The 23,210-nt window shown below is 41.1% G+C and overlaps 1 protein-coding gene across 1 annotated transcript; it reads left to right on the top strand.

The window, feature by feature from the left end:
* Window positions 1-20,819: 20,819 nt before the first annotated feature.
* On the top strand, window positions 20,820-22,394 carry slc18a3a (solute carrier family 18 member 3a; the record flags this gene model as incomplete). Its single annotated transcript, XM_084075980.1, has 1 exon — window positions 20,820-22,394. The coding sequence occupies one exon, from the start codon at window positions 20,820-20,822 to the stop codon at window positions 22,392-22,394; it is 1,575 nt and encodes a 524-aa protein (XP_083932106.1).
* Between the last annotated feature and the right edge of the window lie 816 nt (window positions 22,395-23,210).

Below are 23,210 nucleotides of genomic sequence, written 5' to 3'. Positions count from 1 at the left end.
CCATTGTTGGGGCCGGAGGGTTGGGGTCCGAGGGTACATAAACAGCTTGTAAACAGTGACCCGACCGTGTTTTTTTTATTTTTCTAACTCACAGTCACAATGGTGAGGACTTGCTCAGTTCATTGTGCCATAGCAGGTCGGGTCGCGGTAATGTGGTAGATAAAGGAGTACTGTACAATTTGTCAGCTTTACAGCATGGAGGCAACATCACGGAGCTCAAATAGATGTAGTATGGCTTGGATCTCAGCTGTACGACGCATAGAATTAACATTCAACAACCTGCCCAAGTACAGCCGTGTTTGTTCGCTTCACTTTCTCAATGTTTACAACTTGTTTTTCTCTTTTCACTACTCACCCGTGGAATCTACCAACAGCCAACGCTTCCTGACGGCCCCTTCCTCCCGTGAACAGCTACCGGGAAGAGAGGCAATACGGCCTTCCAGCGGTATGTCTGCCCGCTGTCAGAATAGCAATAGGTGGACTTCCAGGCCCATGAGAACAACTACAGAGAGCGCTTTAACACCAAACAGCAGTGCAAGACTAAGAACTGTGTTTCCTCTGGTGATCCATTCTAAGACGTAAAAGAGAAAATAGGTAACGCACATCGACTGGTGGGTGCTGGGCTAAAAAAAACGTATAAAAATGGATGGAGCCCGCACACCGGATTTGGTACAAAGAGACTTTCTTTATTTGGACAACGTTTCGATCATATAGATCTTCATCAGGTCATGATCATACACAAACAGTCTTTGCTTTTATCAGGAAATGGCCAGTGTCAGCCACCCCCACTTGTGACACCACAGGTGTGGCTCATCTCCCCTGAGTGAGCTGGCAAAAGGCCTACCTTTGCACAGATTTATATATACATTTATTTTACTTTATTTTGTATGCCCGTAGGTCAAACCAGTTAAAAACAATTAAAATCATATCTATGGTTACTTGTTCTTCATAACCAATTGTATTCCTAGTGGCCTGTCTGGGTCTGTGGTTAGTCAGAATTTCAAGGTTCAATATTTCTATTTTCAGAATATCTATAGTCCCTGTAGAATTACTCAGAATTACAAATATAGGGAATATCAAAAAACAGGAAAAGAATTTCCCAAATTATTTAAGGGATATACAAGACTAACACCAAAAAGGGAGGACAGAATACACTACATGACAATAGAGGACAAAAGACAAAAAACAAATTCCATTCTAAGACATACCCACGGACTGGTTGTTGGAGGGTTTCGCTGGCTAAGTATTGTGCTGTCTCTGCTGCCATATAGACGGGTTTCCGAGCGACGTCATCACAGAGCAGAATGCGCAATCTGCGCATGCCTGGGGGTAAGGTAAGGGCAGGCGCGTTCGAAAATACAACCCTGAGCGGCAGTGAGCGCACTGGCCAATACAAACTAATAGGCGAGTGTGCTCCGGTGCGTAATTTCCAAACGCACCCATAGGCTTCCCCCCGCAGCTGCGCGGTCATATTCCTCTCATGTTTACTAACAGGAAACCTCCCTATGTGGCGGAACCGGCGGTACTTGGAGTGCTGAGTGAAATGCGTGTTGTATCATGAGGACATATCCATGAGTTTGTGAATGTAACCTGTACTGCACCTAAAATATTTGTGTCCCTGTATGCTTTCTCGGTGTGTGGACATAAATAAATGGTTAAAGTGTGTGTGCGCGCGCGTGTTTGTGTGATCTAAAAGGTCACACTGTGTCATGTTGTGAGCTTTTATACATCTGCTATTTTGTCAAATGTTCTCCCAGAATATGGATGCTGGGTGGTTAATACAGTCCATGAAAGAATGTTGTATCACTTATTTTACTAAACAAATTTCACCCTGGTGTCCCTATTGTAGGCAGGGCATTATATGCCAGCATTAAAACAAGGAGGGAAATAAAGGTTAAAAAGGTTTTCAAAAATATCAGGCAAAAAGCTCATAATGTGTTTGTTGTGAGCTTGAAAAAGAATAGGTCTTAAGTAAGCCTAGATATGTTTTAGTACTTTGATAAATATTTATATATAATAATAATACAATAATAATATATATATGTGTTTTATCTTACTGCACTGGCAGATAAATGTACCTCTGTATCTTTTCAAATCCAATATTGTATTTATTGATTTATTTTGTCAGTGAATAACATAACTCTCAACATTCATAACAACAAACAAAATGACAGATTATTGATGCTTTGGTTTATTTATCAAGGACGATGCAGAAAACATGGTAACAGGTTAAAACATGAAACATGATGCATATTGTCGCTGTCGGTTGGAAACCTTGTACGTGTACCTTGTGCGTCACACCACCATTGTTTATGTGACACTCTTGAATGCTGAAGTATGGATTTTTTTTTTGAAAAAACAAAAACATAAAAAGTTGAAATATGGAGATACAAGGTTTCTGCCTGACAGAAACAACATGATCTATTGCTCCTGTCCATGTTATACTGTCAATCTCAGTGGTTCTCAACCTGTGGGTCAGGAATTTAGAGGGGTCCCCAGATGATAAGCTTAATGTGCAACATTGTTTTCTCACTCAACAGTAAACAAATCAACATACAGTATAAGTGTATACAGGGTATCTGCACATTTCTGAAGTGACAATTTAAGGACATTTAAGACCTTTTTTAATACCTCTAAAATAATCAACAAGCTGTACTATAACAAAATGGTAAAATATTGGCCAAATTGTCAAATATTACCTAAGAAAGAGACAAATTGTGTAAATTGCGATTTACAAGCTCATAACGCCTTGCAACGCGAGGCGCGAGGCAACGCTTTCCAGATCGGCTATTTTCCACAATATTTATCTGTGGAACCAAGTCAAACAAAATGTAATGCCTCAACTCCTACAATTCCAAGTGGTTGTCAGGGTGGGGGCTCCCCACTTCAAATATAATTATTTTGGGGACTCACGGCCTGAAAAGTTTGAGAACCACTGATTTAGAACATAATCCTGTGGCAGAGAAGTTTTGAGAAAGACAAACAAAAAATAATGTACTAGGCTACTTCTGGTTTGAAAACTAATATGGCCAAACACCAATCAGCATTAACAACATTGCTAACAAAAGCTGTATTAAATTCTCTTCCTCATTTGGGTGGGTTTGATGGTTTAGTTCAGTGATATAAAAAGTACTAAAATGTTTTACTTAAGTAAAAGTATCAATACCACAATGTAGAAATGCTCTACTGTAGAACGTAAAAGCTTAGTATTCAAAATTTACTTCAGCAAAAGCACAAAAGTATTGGCATGAAAATATACTTTAAGTACCACTAGTAAAACGTTTTCAAATAATTGTAGTGGAGTAAAAGCGTATTTGCCTCTTGAGATGTAGTGCTATTGAAAATTGGAAATACTCAAAAAAGAAGAAAAAAACCCAACAACCTCAAAATAGTACTTAAGTACAATACTTCAGTAAATGTACTTAGTGACTTTCCACCACTGCTTTAGCCGTTTTTCACACACCAATCTATCACCTGCCCATTGTCGGAACAACTGCTGCAAGTGAGAGGATTATTTGCTGCAGGCTGGTCACAACGGAATATGTGGTTGAGGGGAAACTGCTTAGCCAAGGTCATGAGGGACTCTCTCAGAGTTTCTTCGGGGATCGCTTGGTCCCCAGTCCCACTGGGCCGGAAGATCTTACCAAACACAAAGGCGTAGTCAGACCACTTCTTGAGGTCGGTGACTTTCTGAAGGATGTTATTTTGTTTATTGGCGTTGGTGCACCAGTCGTTACAGGGTGACGCAAAGGTATATACGACTATGAGCTTACGGTCCGTCTTCTTGTCTTCAAGGTGCTTTATGTGGGAAAGAACTCTGAACTCTGCATGTTCGGGAGGATTTTTCCAGGTGTTGCGGCAACAACCCAGGTACCTGTGTGTAAAAAGTAGGTTGCGTTATCCACTACGGTGTTTTGTTGAAAAACATTATCATAACTAAAACCCCAGAAATAATCTATAACAATTCATCATTGTTCTCAGATACTCATCATTATTTTACTATTTTACTAAATTGTAATATAGAGCTATCGAATGTATTAGACAGGTTATGAGTTAGTGTCTTTGTGTTGTACTGTAATTTGTGATGAGTCTGTTGCATGAATGTTATGAATTGATGTAACATGTGTTGTTGATGATGATGGTGGTGGTTGAGACCCAGGAAGAGTAGTACAGTAAGCTAATGGGGATTTAATACATAAATCGAACCTTTGTAGAGGCCTCCATCCTGTTTGTATATCTCTGACTTGACGGCGTCCGGGAGATCGTCACTGATGACCTTATTGAAGTCAGGCTGCTGATTATTGTTCAAAGGAATATTTACAGCCACATAAAACATGCCATTCCCCTGGTAACTGGTGAAAAAAAAACATAAGCACATTTATGGATGAATACGTACAATTCAATAAACTTAATAACATACTAAACCAGGGCCAGTAGCATGAAGACACTTCAAAACTGTCACACTTGGGGTCACACTTGCAATAGAAGAAGCACTATTACGTAAGTCAGTGGTTCTCAACCTTTTAAGGCCGCAACCCCCCAAAATAATCATATTTGAACTGGGGACCCCCCCCCCCCCCCCCAAAAAAAAACAACATATTTGAACTGGGGACCCCCCCCCAAAAAAAATAATAATATTTGAACTGAAGACTCCCCCCCAAAATAATCATATCTGAACGGGGGACCCCCCCAAAAAAAGGGGACCCCCCCCCAAAAAAAAAAATCATATTTGAACTGGGGGGGTAATCATATTTGAACTGGGGACCCCCCCCCATATTCATATTTGAACTGGGGACCTCCCCCCCCAAAAAAAAAAATCATATTTGAACTGGGGACCCCCCCCCCCCCCCCCAAAATAATCATATTTGAACTGGGGACCCCCCACCCTGACAAGCAGTTGGAATTGTTGGAGTTGGGGCATACATTTCTTTGACTCGGTTCCACAGATAAATAATGTGAAAATAGCTGATCTATAATTTCGCAACGCCTCCCAAATTGTTATTTGACAATTTGGCCAATGTGTAACCAGTTTTTATAGTTTGTTGATTACCTTTGATGCAGTAATGGTCTTTTTTTCATTTAATTCTCTTACAAGTCTTTAAATTGTCACTTCACTCTCATCTGGGGATCCCGTCCCCTGGGGGTCCTGTCCAACAGGTTGAGAACCACTGACTTATGTAACAGTAGCAATACCACAATGTAGAAATTTAAATAAAGTAAAAGTCCTGTATTCAGAATTTTGCTTGAGTAAAGGTACTTTGTGGTACAAGGTGGTAAAGTCATATTCCACTGTGAAACAAACATTTCAATCCGGCATTTCAACAGCCTGTGTTAAATGTCCAACCTGAAAACATAATAACAGAGTCTGGTTGCCGGTCTTTTACCAGATACAGATAACACATCAATATATGTTCTGTACATATACAGCCAACCTTGAATCTCCATATTTCATCTTTTTTAATTTTATTTTTCATAAATTAATGCCATGTTATGCCATATGAAAAGTAGTCAAAATAGCTTATCTACAAGCCCGCAGTGTGATATGATGCATTGTGGCTTGCAGAACTTTTTTTTTTCTGTGATTTTGTTTTATTTTTTATATGATATACTATATTTAATAAATACCCTTTGTTTTGCCGTTTTCAATTTTTTTTTCACAGAATCAAATGTTTTATGGTCATGATTCACCAAGACCCTGGATGGCTTGATTCTAGGCTTAGATTAATTGATATAAATATTTTTGGAAATGTCAATGGGAAAAATGCATTGAGTATTTTGAAGTGGAACCAGAAAATGGCCGCCACTGCTATGCCCTATTATGTGTGACTTTCTCCTTGTAACAGGGTACTTCTACATTGCAGTATTGATACTTTTAATTAAGTAAAAATGCTCAGAGTCAGAGAGAGTCAGCATGTAGCAGTGCACTCACTTCGATCTGATGTTTTGAACAATTCCCTTCAGTAGATTCTGGTCGACAGCGTCTCCTTTGTCAGATGACATGAAGACAGCAAGGGCCAGCACTATCCACCATGTAGCCATCTACACACAAAGTAAATAGACATTATCTGTTTGTATAATAGTTAAAAACAAGAAATGACAGTCATATTATATCAGCTTGTGGTAAGCTTTTTGTTTCCCCCGGTCCAATTTTTTTTGTATCTGCAGCACAAAATGTAAAGTAAACAAATGATTAAATTCAAATGCGTGGACCGTGTGTGTGCCAGTTGCCCATGTATGGTCTAGATATTATTCACTCAGAGTACTGTAGACTGTATCTACTGCTAACCTCATGTCACCAGTCTTTCCACCTCGGAGGAAAACCTGGTATGCGTTATTAAAGACCTGTGTGATCCGGTCTAGGCCACGCCTACTGAAAAATAAAAAATAAAATAATTCTCTTTCCGGATTTTGCCCATCCGGTTTTGCGTTGCTGCTTTGTTTTGGTTCCCCAATCCCTATTTAAATGGAATAGAATTTCCCCGTGGGATAATACAGACGCTAAATAGTCTCCGGAAAGTACACTCACATTTATATCTTAAAAATAAGCTAAACTACGCCGCATCAAGGATTTTATTAGGACAGACCTATTTTGGGGTGAAGTCTTTCCGGATCTGCCCATCCGGCCGCGTGATGACGCAGATGACGCACCTGGTGACGTAGGGTTACTTCCGCTCCCGACCGGATCATAGACCCGAAAAGGTATGCTGCCCAGGCTAATCTACTGCTGCTATAGTTCATCCCTGATGCTTGTTTCTATCAGGGTTGCCATGTCCGCTTACTATAAGCGACTTTGGGTTTGTATTTCTGTAAAGTTGCTTGTAAATATTGGCCCTTTACCAAGGCCAACCTTGGTAAAGGACACTACGTCTAAACAGAGACCAGCACAGCTATTTCCAGACTCTGGGCAAATGATACTTTCAATCTAACTATATAAATGGCGACCGACTTCCGCACCCTCGGTGCGGACACCCCACAGCTCTGTTATCGAATAAACAACGCACCGCCAGACCACATGTCGCCAACTGAGTCGCCACGGCGGCCGCGCTGAATTTACGCGTCGCGTAGGGGACATCTCATTGCTCACTACACCTTTTCCACCGCGCAACATAATTAATTCTACTCACCAAATGTCGGACAAAACGGAAGGGGAGGCAGCTTCGTACCGTTTACCGTGCGCACGACCTAATCACCACAACAGCAGGCAGCCGGTGCGGGAGTTTTTTCCTTTTTTTCCAAAACATTTTTTGGGTCACCATTTTCTCCAGGAACCATTTCTGGTGTAACGCCACCGCCAGCATGCGCTGGGTTGCGCCGCCATTGCACTCTGGCCATCTCCTCCACACCAACACACACGCAGCTCCTTTGCTTCAACCCCCCCCCCCCCCTTCTTACGTACCTCCTTTGTTCCACCCAGGCCGTTACTTTCACTTCACTCATGTCTCGATCACACTCTATGTCCGTCCTTCACGTGCCATGTTCATCCCAAACACAAAAACAAACAGCTGTGTCGGGTTGCCAAGTTCAGGTTGGCATGCCAGGTTCTCTAAAAACAAGCGCCAGAAACAAGCAACCACCTTCATGAAAAAAAAAAAAACACCGAAGGGGTCCGCCATGTTCCAGGGGGGTCCCCGCGCGTCCCAACACTCCACAGGGGGTCCGTCGACCAGCAGGGGGTCTGCGGGGGTCCCCCTCAAACATCAAAAATATATTTTTTTCAATTTTTTTTTTTTTTTTTTTTTACTTTTCCACAGTTTTACTCCAGCAATTTGAGTACCCCAATATACACGCGGCCACGCTGGGCCCCGTGCGCGGCTGGGGTTGAGGGGGGCGTAGCCCCCCGAAACTCTAGTAATATATATTATTTGTATTATCTGCAAGGTGTTAATTGCCGTGAGTAAAGAATGGCTGTTTACCCACTGCAGGCAGCACTCTGTCAGTGCTTTGAGCCTGCTTCTCTGAACTCTCAATGACCCCAATCAACAACCCGCCAGACTACACAGAGTGCCAACATTACTTTAGCTTTTGACCAGTGCGCTATAGTAGCCTACCAGTACATTCTTTCTTTTTTTCCATTTTTTTCTTATTTTCTTTCCTATTAATTAATAATAATGATATCAATAATAATGATTAATTATAATATCCCTCCCTCCCTACCCTGCTTGGGTGTTTTTTTAAAGTACAACTTTTTTTTACTTAAGTAAAAGTGTCACTACTGCAATGTAGAAATAGGCTACTCTGTTAGGGCACGGTCCCACCGCACTTTTACTTTACCTCTGGGGCCGAATCTGCCAATGCTTTGTCAATGCAAATGAGTGGATTCATGGGGAAAATGCGCAAGACCATGAATCCACACGTTTGCATTGACAAAGCATTGGCAGATTCCGCCCCATAGGTAAAATAAAAGAAGTATTGGTACCAAAAGTAGAAAGTACTCATTTTACAGAATGTCCCGTTTCACAAGTTTTCAAATGTGTAAAATGTATAAAAACTTTTGAAAATAGCAGATCTACAAGTTCACAATGCGTCACATTGTGAGCTTGTAGATCATTTGAACCTGGTTTCCTGCGCAAGTGCTGATTTTTTTTTACCATTGAGCTAATAGAGGTCAAAGTTTGTGTCAGATCCTGTGTCTAGGTGAGACGTGACCTTTGACACGATCTAAATGTCTCAATAGAAGAGCAGGGAGACTAAATACAACCACTCCAATTATATAAGTTATATTGTATTAACATACTCTACCATACAGATTGGACAAAATTACATTTTGTTCATTAAAATGTAATTTTCATTCATTGAATGTTCAATAGTGTCGCTTTAAAGTTTCACATTCAAAAGTACAAATGACAAAGTGCATTTTCAGCAATACATTGCTGTATTGAAATTTTGACATTTTCCAAACAAATTCAGATTATCCTGAAATAGGAAAAATAGCAGATCTACAAGTTACACATAGAAACTATATATCAATAAATAATAGTGAAAATAGTAGATCTACAAGCTACACATAAAAACTATACATATATAAATAATGGTGAAAATAGCAGATCCACAGGCTCACAATGCGATGTGTTGTGATCCTGTGGATCTGCTATTTTCACCAATAAGGATATTTAGAGTGAAAACAGAAAAGGCACTTGTATAGAGCCCTGATGGACTCAGCTCAACAGCACATGAGGTGTAAGTAACTCACCGTGTTGTGAAGAGGGCAGAGAGAGACACCTGGACGGACCCGAGAGAGAGACACCTGGACGGACCCGAGAGAGAGACACCTGGCGAGAGCAGAGAGACAGTGAGAGAGAGAGACAGGTAGAGAGACAGGAGAGATGAGGTGAAGAGAAACAGGTGAGGAGGAGGCTTTTATAGGGAAAAGATGCGTGTCCACAGCATGCTTCAGTGATGCCATGTCCTAATATGGAAACAAGATTGGATATGCAAATGAGCTACGGGGAACAGTACCACGGACAGTAATGGAAGTACTCAGTACTTTACTTAAAGTAAGTATCGATACCACAGAACACAAATGCTCACTTAAAAGTAATAAAAAGGACTGTGTTTAAAACTTTACTTGAGAATAAGTACAACAGTGTTGCTATCAGAATATACTTATATTCTATAAGTAAGTAAAACGTAAGTAAGTAAAAAAAAAAAAGTACAACATTTGCCTCTGAGATGTAGTGGAGCAAAAGGTATGAAGTATCAAAAACTGGAAACACTCAGATAAAGCAAAAGTACCTAAAATATGCGCTCAAGCACAGTACTTGAGTAAATGTACTGTACTTACTTACTTTCCACCATTGACGTGTAGCACAGTGGTTCTCAAACTATTTTAATTTCAAGGACCCCCATAACTCTGAGAATGTACAAATGGGTCCATTTGGTTCCATTTGTGCACTCTCAGAGTTACACACCTGTAAGGGGCCATTTTGAAACCCCCTCAAGGACCCATGAGGGTCCCTGGACCACACTTTGAGACCCACTGGTTGTTTCCAGTGAGCCAACATGCACAATATGAGCACCCTGACTCTGTTTGACCAGAATGGAACAGAGCCTTCAAGGTTACAGTTTTTCACAATTGTTAACACACGTTTCTCTAAACAATAACGGCTTTCTCAAAACTGCACACCCAAAACTGCAAACTCACACACAACATGCTAAACCCTACTCTCCCTTTGCAAGATGACGCTTTGCCATCAAATCTTTTAACTGTTCACAAAATGGAACTCGTGTTTTCATTTGGTACACACAGCCATATTTTCAAATGACACACACATACCATTCATTGAGTACACACACCTAAGCATGTGCTGCACACTACCAAACATTTACAGCACACTGCAGGGCAAAATTGAAAACACAATCATATAAATGGAACACACCATATGAATGACAATGACTCTGGAGAATGAGACATTTCTCCTTTTGTAAAATTACTCAGTGTAGGCCTACTTTTTTCATAGTCAAACAAAACACAAATATGCAGCCAAAAAAGTTTTATTTCTCTACATGATTTAGGCATCATGCCTCCGGTTCATGTCTGGCCAGAGGGCCTCATCCACATCATAGGCAATGTTCTCCCTGTCCAAGCAGCGTTGGAAGAAACGCCTCGAGTGGCGCATGAAGCCCTGACAGGCCTCAACAGAGACTAGGGCTGCAATCGATTTTCACGATTTTTGTATAATGACATTTTTCGATTTTGAATTGGAAAAAAACATGTTTCAATGGAGAATCGTTTGTTTTGAAAAAATCTGAAAAGAATCGGAATCGTGACCCCAACAATCGGAATCGGAATCGAATCGTGAGATTGCAGAAGATTCACAGCCCTAACAGTGACGTCGCCACAAGCCTCCTCCATGGCCTGGAGCAGTGGGACCCGGCTCTGTGGGTTACGTTCATATACCTTCCGCCTCCAAGCTCAAAAGAACTCCTCAATGGGATTCAGGAAAGGAGAATAAGGTCGAAGGTACAGAACGGAAAAATATGGGTGGTCCTGGAACCACTCACGCACTGGAGCAGCCCGGTGGTGCAAATTGCTCACCAGACCTGAATGTTTAGAGATTTGACTATCTGTGTGTTGTAGGTTGATGCTTTGAGATTTTACGTGAGAAGTGTGTGCAACAACTGAACATTGTGTAGTGTTTGGACAACAAGGTGTGTTGTAGATTGATGCTTTGAGATTTAGGCTTCGTCCACACGTACACGGGTATTTTCATAAACCTAGCTTTTTATATGCGTTTTGGGGGGTTCGTCCACACGCAAACGCTTTTTTGCTCCATGTAAACGCATCTTTTGGAAAACTCCTGCCACAGTGTAGATTTTTAAAAACTCCGGCTATGTGTTCCCGTGTGGACACGGTAAACGGAGTTTTTGCGTTTAACGTTTAGCCGTTGTCGTGTGGACAGAGAGATTTTTTTAAACAGGGCCGTGTAGACGCGGAGGTTTTCAAAAACGAAAACGAAATATCTGCGTTTATGAAAATACCCGTGTACGTGTGGACGAAGCCTTAATGTGAGAAGTGTGTGCAACAACTGAACATTGTGTGTAGTGTTTGGACAACAAGGTGATAATGTAATTGACATCAGAGTGTAAAGAAGGAAAGTCAGAGTCTAATGCATATAAGGGAGTGTGAAGTAGTGCCAAATTGGGTCCAGCGATTAGTACATGAAGTTAAGGTTGTGAAAATTGTGCCAAATTTTTGCTTTTTGTGTGTTAACAATTGTGAAAAACTGTAATTTTCAGTATATTTTTATCAAATCCTATAGTGCAGTGAATTAAAACTGAGCAACATATTAAACACAGTAGCATCCAGCATTTATCAAAACAAGATAACGTGGCAGCTTCGACATAGTGTATAACAGCATAGCAAGGCAAAACAGCCAAAGTGCATTTATTGGGGCCTAGAGTTCAACAGCCTCACTATTAGCACCATAGGTAAGACCTTTCCAACATGACTGTCGTGCATAGAGCCTATTGCAACAATATAGTAGTGTGAGTTAACTGTTAATGTATTAACCTATCTATGGACCAACTATTCTCTGTATGAATATACAAAGCGTTTCTCCGCTCATAAAAGCCTTTCTTTGGACACGTCCTCTATTGAGCTATAAAATATACATATTGTAGTGAGATTGTAGTAAAATGACCAATGTCACATGTGCTGATGTGTCATTGTAATGACAGGTGTCATTGTGTTCCTCTCAGCAGTTATGAATAAATGTGTAGATAGTGATGATGTGCAAATGTGTGTGAAAGAATGATGTAAATGAGATGATAGCTGTGAGCTCAGTCTGTCTCAGTGTAGCCATGCAGCCAGCCAGCCACGCACGTCCTGGCTCGCTTTCTCTCTCTTCCTCTGAAAAATGTTGCATACCAAGTATATTCTGGATTGAGCTTCTACTGAAATATGAACCGAGAAAACAGAATATTATGACCATTAGCTTTACTTATATATTTTTAAAATTCAGATTTTATTTTTTTTGCAGATTTGCAGATGTGGCGACCCCTCCAAATCCACCAACAGCTTGAGTACCGCTGAGGCCAGTTAAGGTAAAGCTTAATTATCCTAAAGGGGACATTTTGTTTTACAGCAGCAGTAAAAATACAGTAAAAGACAATGGAACAACATACAATAATACACACACATACACATTCACTACATGAAGCATCATCCCTATTCTGGAGTGAACAGTTGGCAAAAAATGTCAAGATGGACAAGCTTGTCGATGGAGCGTTATCATGTACAAATGATCAAAGCCTCAATTTAATTTAAAGGTTTCTTTATTAATATGACTTCCATCACCTATGGATCACATTTCATGTTGGATTATTGTTGTTCCAATACTTGGACATTATGATTATTAACTACAGTATGAAAGAAGGAAATGTAAAATGTGTACTAGGCGCGGTCATAGATGAATGGGTAGAGAGCCAGCCTGGGAAGCAGAAAGTCACAGGTTCAATTCTCAGCCCTGGCAATGTACCGGGGTGTCCCTGAGCAAGACCATAAACCCCTAACTGCCCCCCCCCCCCCCCCCTTCACTCAAATCTACGCAGCAATCAGCTGGGTAATTATAACAATGGATGTTGAAACGTCTTCTGTTCTGACACGACGTGACTCTCTACGATAATGAGTTATGAACATATATACATATTGAAGTGAGATGTAAAATGACCAGTGGTGGAAAAACTACTCACATTTCTTACTTAAGTAAAAGTATCAATACTACATTGTAGAAATACTCTGTTACAAGTAAAAGTCAGGGATTCAAAATTTACTTGAGTAAAACTAACAAAGTATTTGTATCAACATGTACTTAAAAGTACCAAAAGTAAAAGTACTAAAATGTTTGAAATAGCAGATCTACAAGCTCCCAACGCATCGCATCGCAACACATTGTGAGCTTGTAGGTCGGCTATTCAAATAGGCTATGTATAAAATAGTGCTGAAGTGGTTAATGTATGGTTTATAAAATAATAATTTATATCTGAAAAGTAGCTAGTAACGTAACTAAAGTTTTCAAATAATTGTAGTGGAGTACAATATTTGACTCTGAGATGTAGTGGAGTAGAAGTAGAAGTATTGAAAATAGGTAATACTCAAGTAAAGTAAAAGTATGTCAAAATTGTACTGTACTTGAGTAAATGTACTTAGTTACTTTCCACCACTGAAAATGACCAATGTCACTGTGCTGATGTGTCGTTGTAATGACAGGTGTCCTTGTGCTCCACTCAGCAGTTAGGAGTAAATGTGTAGATAGTGATGATGTGCAAATGTGTGTGAAAGAATTATGTAAATAAGAGCTGATAGCTGTGAGCTCAGTGTTAGCTCAGTGGAGGTTTAAACTGCATGGTTTTCATAGTCTGCACACCAGTGCTTCTTAACCTGTTTCATGTCAAGGACCCGGTAAATTAACATATATTTTAGTATTTACCTGCTGCAGACCCCCATCTGAAAGTATGCAGTGCCATGAACCCCTGTACAAGATAGATTTGTGTTGGCCCCACCCCCCGTACGAGATCTATCTATAAAACATACAGTAATACACGTGCACATTAACCGCATCAGTGTCCCCATTCTGGGGTGAACATTCGGCGCAAATAGATACAAGCTCGTAGAGATTGCTCTTTTTGGATATAAAAAGAGAAAATATATTAAGTGTGGAGCAAAAACAGGAGGGGTCCTGATATAGACGCCTGGAGGACTCCAGTCAACTAAGTATAGACTTAAGTGGTGAATTCACACTTACTGTACTCTACTGAAATGTAAAATGACCAATGCCACAACGATTGTAATGACAGGTGTCATTGTGTTCCACTTAGCAGTTAGTAGTAAATGTGTAGATAGTGATGATGTTCAAATATGTGTGAAAGAATTATGTAAATAATAGCTGATAGCTGTGAGCTCAGTGTTAGCTCAGTGGAGGTTTAAACTGCATGGTTTTCATAGTCTGCAAACCAGCAGTGGTATCAATGTAGCAATACTGCAATGTAGAACTACTCTGTTAAAAGTAAAAGTCCAAAATTCTAAATTTACTTGAGTAAAAGTACAGAAGGTATTGGCATTAAAATGTATTTAAAGTATCAAAAGTAGAAAGTACTCATTAGGTAGAAAATGTATAAAAATATGAAAATAGCAGATCTACAAGCTCACAATGTGTTGCATCACAATTGTGAGCTTGTAGATCGGCTATTTAGATTGGCTACTTCAAATGGCCGCAATGTAACTATTGCTGGGTATTTCAGAAACAATGGGATAGATTTGCTTGAATTGACAGGAAAGGCAAACGTAAATCTGTTGAATCTTGTCTAATACATAAAGTAGACAGCAATGTCACATGTCAGAGAGAGAGTACAACATTTGTCACAGAGAAACAGTAATGTAAACTGGAGGTACAGGTTTATCTAAGCATTATTTCCAAATAACAGGATATAAGGAAGTACATTTGCTTTTAGGTATAGTGTACTTATGTTACAGTTTTTCACAATTGTTAACACACAAAAAGCGAAAATTCGGCACAATTTTCACAACCTTAACTTCATGTACTAATCGCTCCACCCAATTTGGCACTACTTCACACTCACTTATTAGACTCTGACTTTCCTTCTTTACACTCTGATGTCAATTACATTATCACCTTGTTGTCCAAACACACACACAATGTTCAGTTGTTGCACACACTTCTCACATAAAATCTCAATTAAGCATCAATCTACAACACACCTTGTTGTCCAAACATTACACACATGTTCAGTTGTTGCACACACTTCTCACGTAAAATCTCAAAGCATCAACCTACAACACACAAATAGTCAAATCTCTAAACATTCAGGTCTAGTGAGCAATTTGCACCACCGGGCTGCTCCAGTGCGTGAGTACAAAAAAAAAGCATGGGTTTCCGAGGCTAGTAAATGTGGGTGGTTCCAGGACCACCCACATTTTTCCATTCTGTACCTTCGACCTTATTCTCCTTTCCTGAATCCCATTGAGGAGTTATTTTGAGCTTGGAGGTGGAAGGTAAATGAACGGAACCCACAGAGCCGGGTCCCACTTCTCCAGGCCATGGAGGAGGCTTGTGGCGACGTCACTGTAAAGGTCCTTACACACCGGGCGACACCGGCGAAAATAGCGAATATACGCAAAATTCGGACTCGTTCCGAATAATTAAAAGACGCTTTTTCGCTTCGCTTTTTCGCTCCATGTACGGAGCCATTGACTTTATAAGGTTTTTAAAAAAAACGCATTATTCGCACGAAAAAATCGCCCCGGTGTGTAACAACCTTTAGGGTGTGAATCTTCTGCTATCTCACGATTCGATTCCGATTGTTGGGGTCACGATTCCGATTCTTTCCCGATTTTTTTCAAAACAAACGATTCTCGATTAGTAAAATATGTTTTTTTCCAATTCAAAATCGAAAAATGTCATTATACAAAAATCGTGAAAATTGATTGCAGCCTATAACTGCTCCTAAACTGTCTTTTTCTGAGGCAGAGTAAACCACGCTCCAACTGATGTTCACTAGGGCTTTTTATTTTCACCCAATGTAGACAACGTGAAAAACTGTGAATGAAATGACATAACAAATAATATATTTTTAAACACAATGAATTATGCACATGAATTATGTCCTTGTTGACAGCCATGCTGTATTCCTTTTTAAATGTCCATGAAATGTCCACATAACAAATGAAATGTCCATTTTTAGTTGCATAAACACACAACAAAACAACAATAACAATGACTGAACAGACCAACAAAATAAACAATGACATACCGTGTGCGCCTTCTGCCCAGATATGCTCAGGAGTGTTAGTACCTTTTATCGTTTTATATTTATATATTTTCTTGACACAGACAGAGCTCCTCACAGCTCTGAAACTTTGTTTGTTCTGATTACCAGCACCTAAGCTCACACAGGTGAACCCAATGTTCAGTGATTGCTGTCACGTGATATCTGCTACAGCAGGCCACAATGCAGAGAAAAGTAGAAGGCACTATATCATATTCATACTCCATACAATACAGCATATTACCCAAATAAACAATATTCAATTTTCATATTTTCAGAAAAATAATAAAATCGAATTGTCAATGTCATTCATATGGTGTGTTCCATTTCTATGATTGTGTTTTCAATTTTGCCCTGCAGTGTGCTGTAAATGTTTGGTAGTGTGCAGCACATGCTTAGTTGTGTGTACTCAATGAATGGTATGTGTGTGTCATTTGAAAATATGGCTGTGTACCAAATGAAAACACGAGTTCCATTTTGTGAACAGTTAAAAGATTTGATGGCAAAGAGTCATCTTGCAAAGGGAGTGTAGGGTTTAGTATTTTGTGTGTGAGGTTTGCAGTTTTGTGTGTGCAGTTTTGAGAAAGCCGTTATTGTTTTGAGAAACGTGTGTTAACAATTGTGAAAAACTGTAAAGTGTGTTCTAATTATTGGCTCACCTAGGAGACCATCTGAGAAACACAATTGTATTCATTATGCAAGGCATTACATTGTTGAAATGGCTTACTGGATACATCGTTGAAATGGCTTAATGGATGTTACTCATTACAATTGTGTGGCTATGAGGACATCTACTGGTCAAAGTAGTACAGATGACATGAAACACTCCAACAGGAGAGGAGACCGACAAGTCATCTGGATCTCAACTGCATAATTAAATGTAGGTTAAGTGATTTTCTTTGGTTAAAGTTCTTTGGTTTAAGTGTTATATGGCTCTTTATTCTGATATTGCTTTAGAGTGTTTCTATTTTTATTTTTTTAGCAACAGTGTCTCTCTCCAGCTCTTTATTATAACAGAACATGCATTTTCAGGTTCAATTTTATCCAATCAGGATAGAAAACTCAGTCAGGATGCAGAATTGGAACTGGAACACTATAAAGGTAGCTGATAAATGGGTACTCTCCTGGTTGGCTAAAATTGTGTCACCTACCTGAAAATGTATGTTTTTGTTTATTAAAGAGCTGGAGAGACAGGTAGACCCATTTGACTGAACAAACACTTTATATAACTGATTACTATCACAATATAGAGCTTTAACCTTTTAACAAAAAACTATTTGTTTTTAAACAAAAAAAAATAACACTACCCTACCTTTAAGAACACTCGAAAATCTGTAATTTTGTGTAAATCGTGGAGAAGAAAACCCTCATCGTGTACATAGCCTATGCTTTCTTACAAATAATCCTTTCCCCAGAGATAAACTCTACCGCATATAAAGTAATGGATTTTGTCACGTCAACCTATGAGTAGGCTTACAAAATATTTCCATGGAAAGGTAAGGTTGTTCGGAATAATGATGTTTTGCATAGCAGGGTATATTGTCTGTCATTAAATGTTTCTATGAATTGAATAAAAAAGACCCCAATGGAAACAAGCCATAGGCTGCCTTGTGTTTAAAATCCTCTTAGCAGACCTTGTATTGAACTGTACTGTCTTGTGCTTTTTTTTTGCAAACTGTTAATAAAGTATTCAATCAATTCAATCAATCAAGTATCTGTAATATGAAGGGCGTTACTTGGGCAATTCAGTCATTCGCCACTAGATGTCAGTACTGACATTCCTATGACTTTAGATCGTGTCATCAATCCAACAGTGTAAATAAGTCCAAGTACATTAAACGTGCATAAAATATACTTAGGGGAGTAGCCTACTTCACCTATATTTTCAACCTTATCTTCGTATAACTGTTCGAATTTGGTCCTCCATAATGTTCATTATAAGATGGCACAAGTTCCGTCTCACTAACTCCATGTCTCATTGGTGGGCTGTGGACTGTTCAGAAACCTGCCTACCAATGACATCATCAATGGGGATTCCAAGCTAATAGAAACTACAGCCACTCTCTTCCTGGAAAGCTATTTATTGCTGAAATAGAAGTTATTGCTCTTGCATTATAAAATAATTATAGTAATAATACCATTGCCAATTTTTGATTAATATTTTACATAGCAACTAAAGTTTTCAAGTAATTAAGTAAAAAGTACAATATTTGCCTCTGAGATTAGAGTAGAAGTATCAAGTATCAAGTAGCAATAAATGGAAATACTCAAGTAAAGTAAAAGTAGAAATAGAATTGCACTCAATTACAGTACTTGAGTAAATCTACTTAGTACTTTACAGTTTACACCACTGAATACCTGGAATCTCTCATTCATACCTGCCACCAAAAGGTGGCAGTATCACACTGACTACAGCTAAACCCCGGTCCCTCTTGCAGATTAAGGCGTGTGTGTGTGTGTGTGTGTGTGTGTGTGTGTGTGTGTGTGTGTGTGTGTGTGTGTGTGTGTGTGTGTGTGTGTGTGCGTGCGTGCGTGCGTGCGTGCGTGCGTGCGTGCGTGCGTGTGCGTGTGCGTGTGTGTGTTTGAACCATATCGTGAAAATCTTTGTGGAATGATGAGTAGCAGGAGCTCTGGTGGAGTAAGAAAAATATCTTGGTGATAGATCGATGACAAATCAAAGTTTAGAGGATCCGAATTGAATTGAATTGAATTGAATTGAATTGAATTGAATTGAATTGAATTGAATTGAATTGAATTGAACTGTTCTCATCATTGTAGTAGAAGACTGCAAAGTTGGACACTACAGAAGCTAAAACTGAGTCACTAAAACTTGATTGAGGACATTTACTATGAAAAGAAAAAATATTATAAATGTAAGTAAGGTGGACAGTTGGAGAACTATACTGTTTCAGTGTGGTGTTAGTTTTCATGCAAGTAACTGTCAAAAGGCCATCAGTTACGATGTGAGAAACTGTGTCAATGTTTTAGGGGAAAAAAACTACGCAGGCTGCAGTTTGTACTACTGTCCAGTGGTGGAAAGTAACTAAGTGCATTTACTTACAAGTACTGTACTTAAGTACACTTTTGAGGTATTTGTACTTTACTTGAGTATTTCCAATTTCCAATACTTTTACTTCTACTCCAATACATCTCAGAGGCAAATATTGTAGGCTACTTTTACTCCATACAATTATTTGAAAACTTTAGTTACTAGTTACTTTTCAAATATAAATGATTACATTATGAAACATACATCAACCACTTCAGCCCTATTTTATACCTAAGCTATTTGAAAATAGCTGCGTTTATGTGAGCTTGTAGATCTGCTATTTTCAAATATTTTAGTACTTTTACTTTTGGTACTTTAAGTACATTTTGATGCCAATACTTCTGTACTTTTACTCAAGTACATTTTGAATTCTGGACTTTCACTTGTAGTATTTTTATATTGCAATATTGGTACTTTTACTTAAGTAAAGAATTTGAGTACTTTTTCCACCACTGCCACTGTCCTATCTTGTGGAGCTGTCCACTCCAGCGTGGTGCTGAAGTGGACAGCTCCGCTTCAGCGTGGTGCTGAATAGACAGCTCCATACATAGTTTCGTATTAATTGTGCTGCCTGTGCGTAAAATGTTGTCTGCTGCTGGCCAGTGCGTAAACCAAAATAATAAAACCCTAAACTCAAGTAAAAGCAAAACAAACAGTATAATTTAGGACCTTAACAACTGCACATTTAAATAAACTGAATCCATCTATTGATTTGTTTTATTTTTATTAGCCTACTTGAAGCAGTTGGCTGGACGGGGACACTGTGGGCTTCGGGGAAAGCAGATTTAATTAGCATAAAAGACGAAAGTGGAGAGAACAGCAGGGCTGTGCGTCACGGCCCCCTCACAGAATATGCGTGGGGGGGGGGGGGGGGGGGGGCACCTTGGGGAGTCAACAAACTGCAGTGTGTATTCCTTCCGCCGGCCAACACACACACACAAACTGCTCAATAGGCTGAGAGACGAAATGATGACATAGCTCCCCGTCGTTACAGGTGACTGAAGACGCGCGGGGCCGTGGAAGAAAGAAGCGCAGCAGCCCTGACTCGGATGGACGGACCGAGAGAGAGGATCCTATGCTGTGTGAACCCCTGCATGCTATAGCCTATACCCTGCCTGGGACAGACTGAGAGGAGAGCGGTGTCTGGGGGGTTATTCAACACGTCACCCGGATGACAGGATATGAGACAATGAGGCAACGACGGACGACAGCGATAATAAAACGCGTCCGAGTCACGAGAGTGGATGCGTGCGCGCAATGACGGACGGCGCAAGGGAGAAGTAAAGCAAAGGGAAAGTTTAGTCGGCTCATTAAGGGCTCCCCGTGCCGTGCAAGGGAACCAAAAATAAAACAACAGATGTACCTATAGTGTGCGTTATCTGACAGAAACAATTAGTTGGGGAGGGGGGAGATTATATTTTCAAGAGAGAAGAATTAAGCGGGGACGAGGGGGGAAAAAAACATGGAACCGGAGGAGAAACAAACCATGGAACCGGAGGGGACATCGGAGACGCAACAAGCCGCTAATTTGGCCCAATCTGCCGCCATGAAACTGTCCCAGATGAGCGAAAGAACTAAACAACTGGGCACCGCCATCAAAGACCCGGACCGACAGAGGAGGATTATCCTGGTGATAGTCTGTGTGGCACTTTTGTTAGACAACATGCTGTACATGGTCATTGTGCCAATTATACCCGATTACCTGGTAGAACTGCAGCAAGAAGCGGATCACATCGCCGCCATAGCGATGCACCGACATAATAACACTAATGCCACCCTGCATAAAGTTACCAAAGGGGACTTCGACCTGCAGATAGGAGTGCTGTTCGCCTCCAAGGCCATCCTGCAGCTTTTGGTGAACCCCCTCAGCGGCACGTTCATAGACAGGATCGGCTACGAAATCCCGCTGTTCATCGGACTAAACGTCATGTTTCTCTCCACCGTCGTGTTTGCCTTCGCCGAAAGCTACTGGACTCTGTTCCTGGCGCGCAGCATGCAAGGGCTGGGGTCGGCGTTCGCGGACACCTCGGGGATCGCGCTGATCGCGGACAAGTACACGGAGGAGGGGGAGAGGAGCAAAGCCCTGGGCATAGCTCTGGCCTTCATCTCGTTCGGCAGCCTCGTGGCCCCCCCGTTCGGGGGGGTCCTGTACGAGTTCGCGGGGAAGCAGGTCCCGTTCATCGTGCTCGCGTGCATCTGCTTCGCGGACGGCCTGATGTGCCTGGTGGTCCTCAAGCCCTTCTCGAACCAGGAGAGGGCGAACATGCCCGTGGGGACCCCGATCTGGAAGCTGATGATGGACCCGTACATCATGGTGGTGGCGGGCGCGCTGACCACCTGTAACATCCCCCTGGCCTTCCTGGAGCCCACCATCGCCAACTGGATGGAGGACACCATGAACGCCAACCAGTGGCAGATCGGCATGACGTGGTTCCCCGCGTTCTTCCCGCACGTCCTGGGGGTTTACCTCACCGTCAAGCTGGCGGCCAAGTACCCGCACCTGCAGTGGTTCTACGGGGCCATAGGCATGGTGGTCATCGGCGCCAGCTCGTGCACCGTGCCGGCCTGCAAGACCTTCGGCCAGCTCATGCTCCCGCTGTGCGGGATCTGCTTCGGCATCGCCCTGGTGGACACGGCGCTGCTGCCCTCGCTGGCCTTCCTGGTGGACGTGCGCCACGTGTCCGTGTACGGGAGCGTGTACGCCATCGCGGACATCTCCTACTGCGTGGCCTACGCGCTGGGCCCCGTGGCGGCCGGGCAGATCGTCCACGACCTGGGCTTCGTCCAGCTCAACCTGGGCATGGGGCTCGCCAACGTGCTTTACGCGCCAGCGCTTCTCCTGCTCAAGAGCGTGTCCCAGATGAAGCCGTCGTTCTCGGAGCGGAACATGCTCCTCGAGGACGGCCCCACGGGACTGTACGACACGCTGAAGATGGAGGAACGGGAAAAGAGACGGAAGGGCTTGTGCACGACGCTGGACGATAACGGCGTGAGCACCTTCGCGCAGAGGTCCCTCTCGGAGGAATCATCGGGAGGGGACGGGGAGTTAGAGTACGCGTAGGAAAAGAAACAAAAACAAAACTTTCAACTGAAAATGAAAGTGTTAAAGTGCCCATACAGCGACTGCTACACCCCTTAAGAAGTCTTTAAAACCGGGAACGCATCTGTGTGTCATTTTTAGATTTCTTTGGCTATTTTTGAAAAATCAAGAAAAGTTTTTTGTTTTTGTTTTTTTGGGGGGACATTTGTAACTCAAATCTTTGCTTCTGGGGGTTCCTGGAACTAAATATTTTAAACAAATGTTCAATATATATAATCCAAGATTTTGCCACGAATTTTCACGAGTGCCGCCCTATGAGCTTGTAGATCTGCTATTTTTGAATAGCCAAAGAAATCTAAAAATGACACACAGATGCGTTCCAGGTCTATAATGGGCTAATGTTACACGCTTTGATCCACGCGTTTGCATAATCTGATTGGGATTGTGTAACAAGAGGGACTCAACTTCAATTCCCTGCCTCATGGAGACTATAACTCCCGTGGACACTGTCATCCCGAGTAGCCTGTAGCATTTTTTTTGCGGTAGAACACGCGCGTTGGCGTTTTGCGTGAGAGTATGGTGAAAGGATTTCATGGTAATAATGATGATAAATGTCTGTTATTATTATCAGTATGTGTTGTTGTGTCAAAAAGCGGATTCCATATCATATTCAGGGATTGTGTGTTAATGTATTTTAACAAAACTAAACAAAACAAAAAAACTTTAAAAAACAGAGCAAATGAAATGTAAACGCCATTCAATATTAATCTATATTCATTCTCTGCCAGAGTCGTGCTGCTAAAAAAAAACAATATGCAATATGTCAGATTGACACTA

This window comes from Gymnoscopelus microlampas, assembly GCF_963454915.1.
Source record: "Gymnoscopelus microlampas genome assembly, chromosome: 13".
In the NCBI taxonomy this organism is placed as follows: domain Eukaryota; kingdom Metazoa; phylum Chordata; class Actinopteri; order Myctophiformes; family Myctophidae; genus Gymnoscopelus; species Gymnoscopelus microlampas.
The sequence above is the reverse complement of the archived record's forward strand: the minus strand, read 5'-3'. Positions and strand labels throughout refer to the sequence as shown.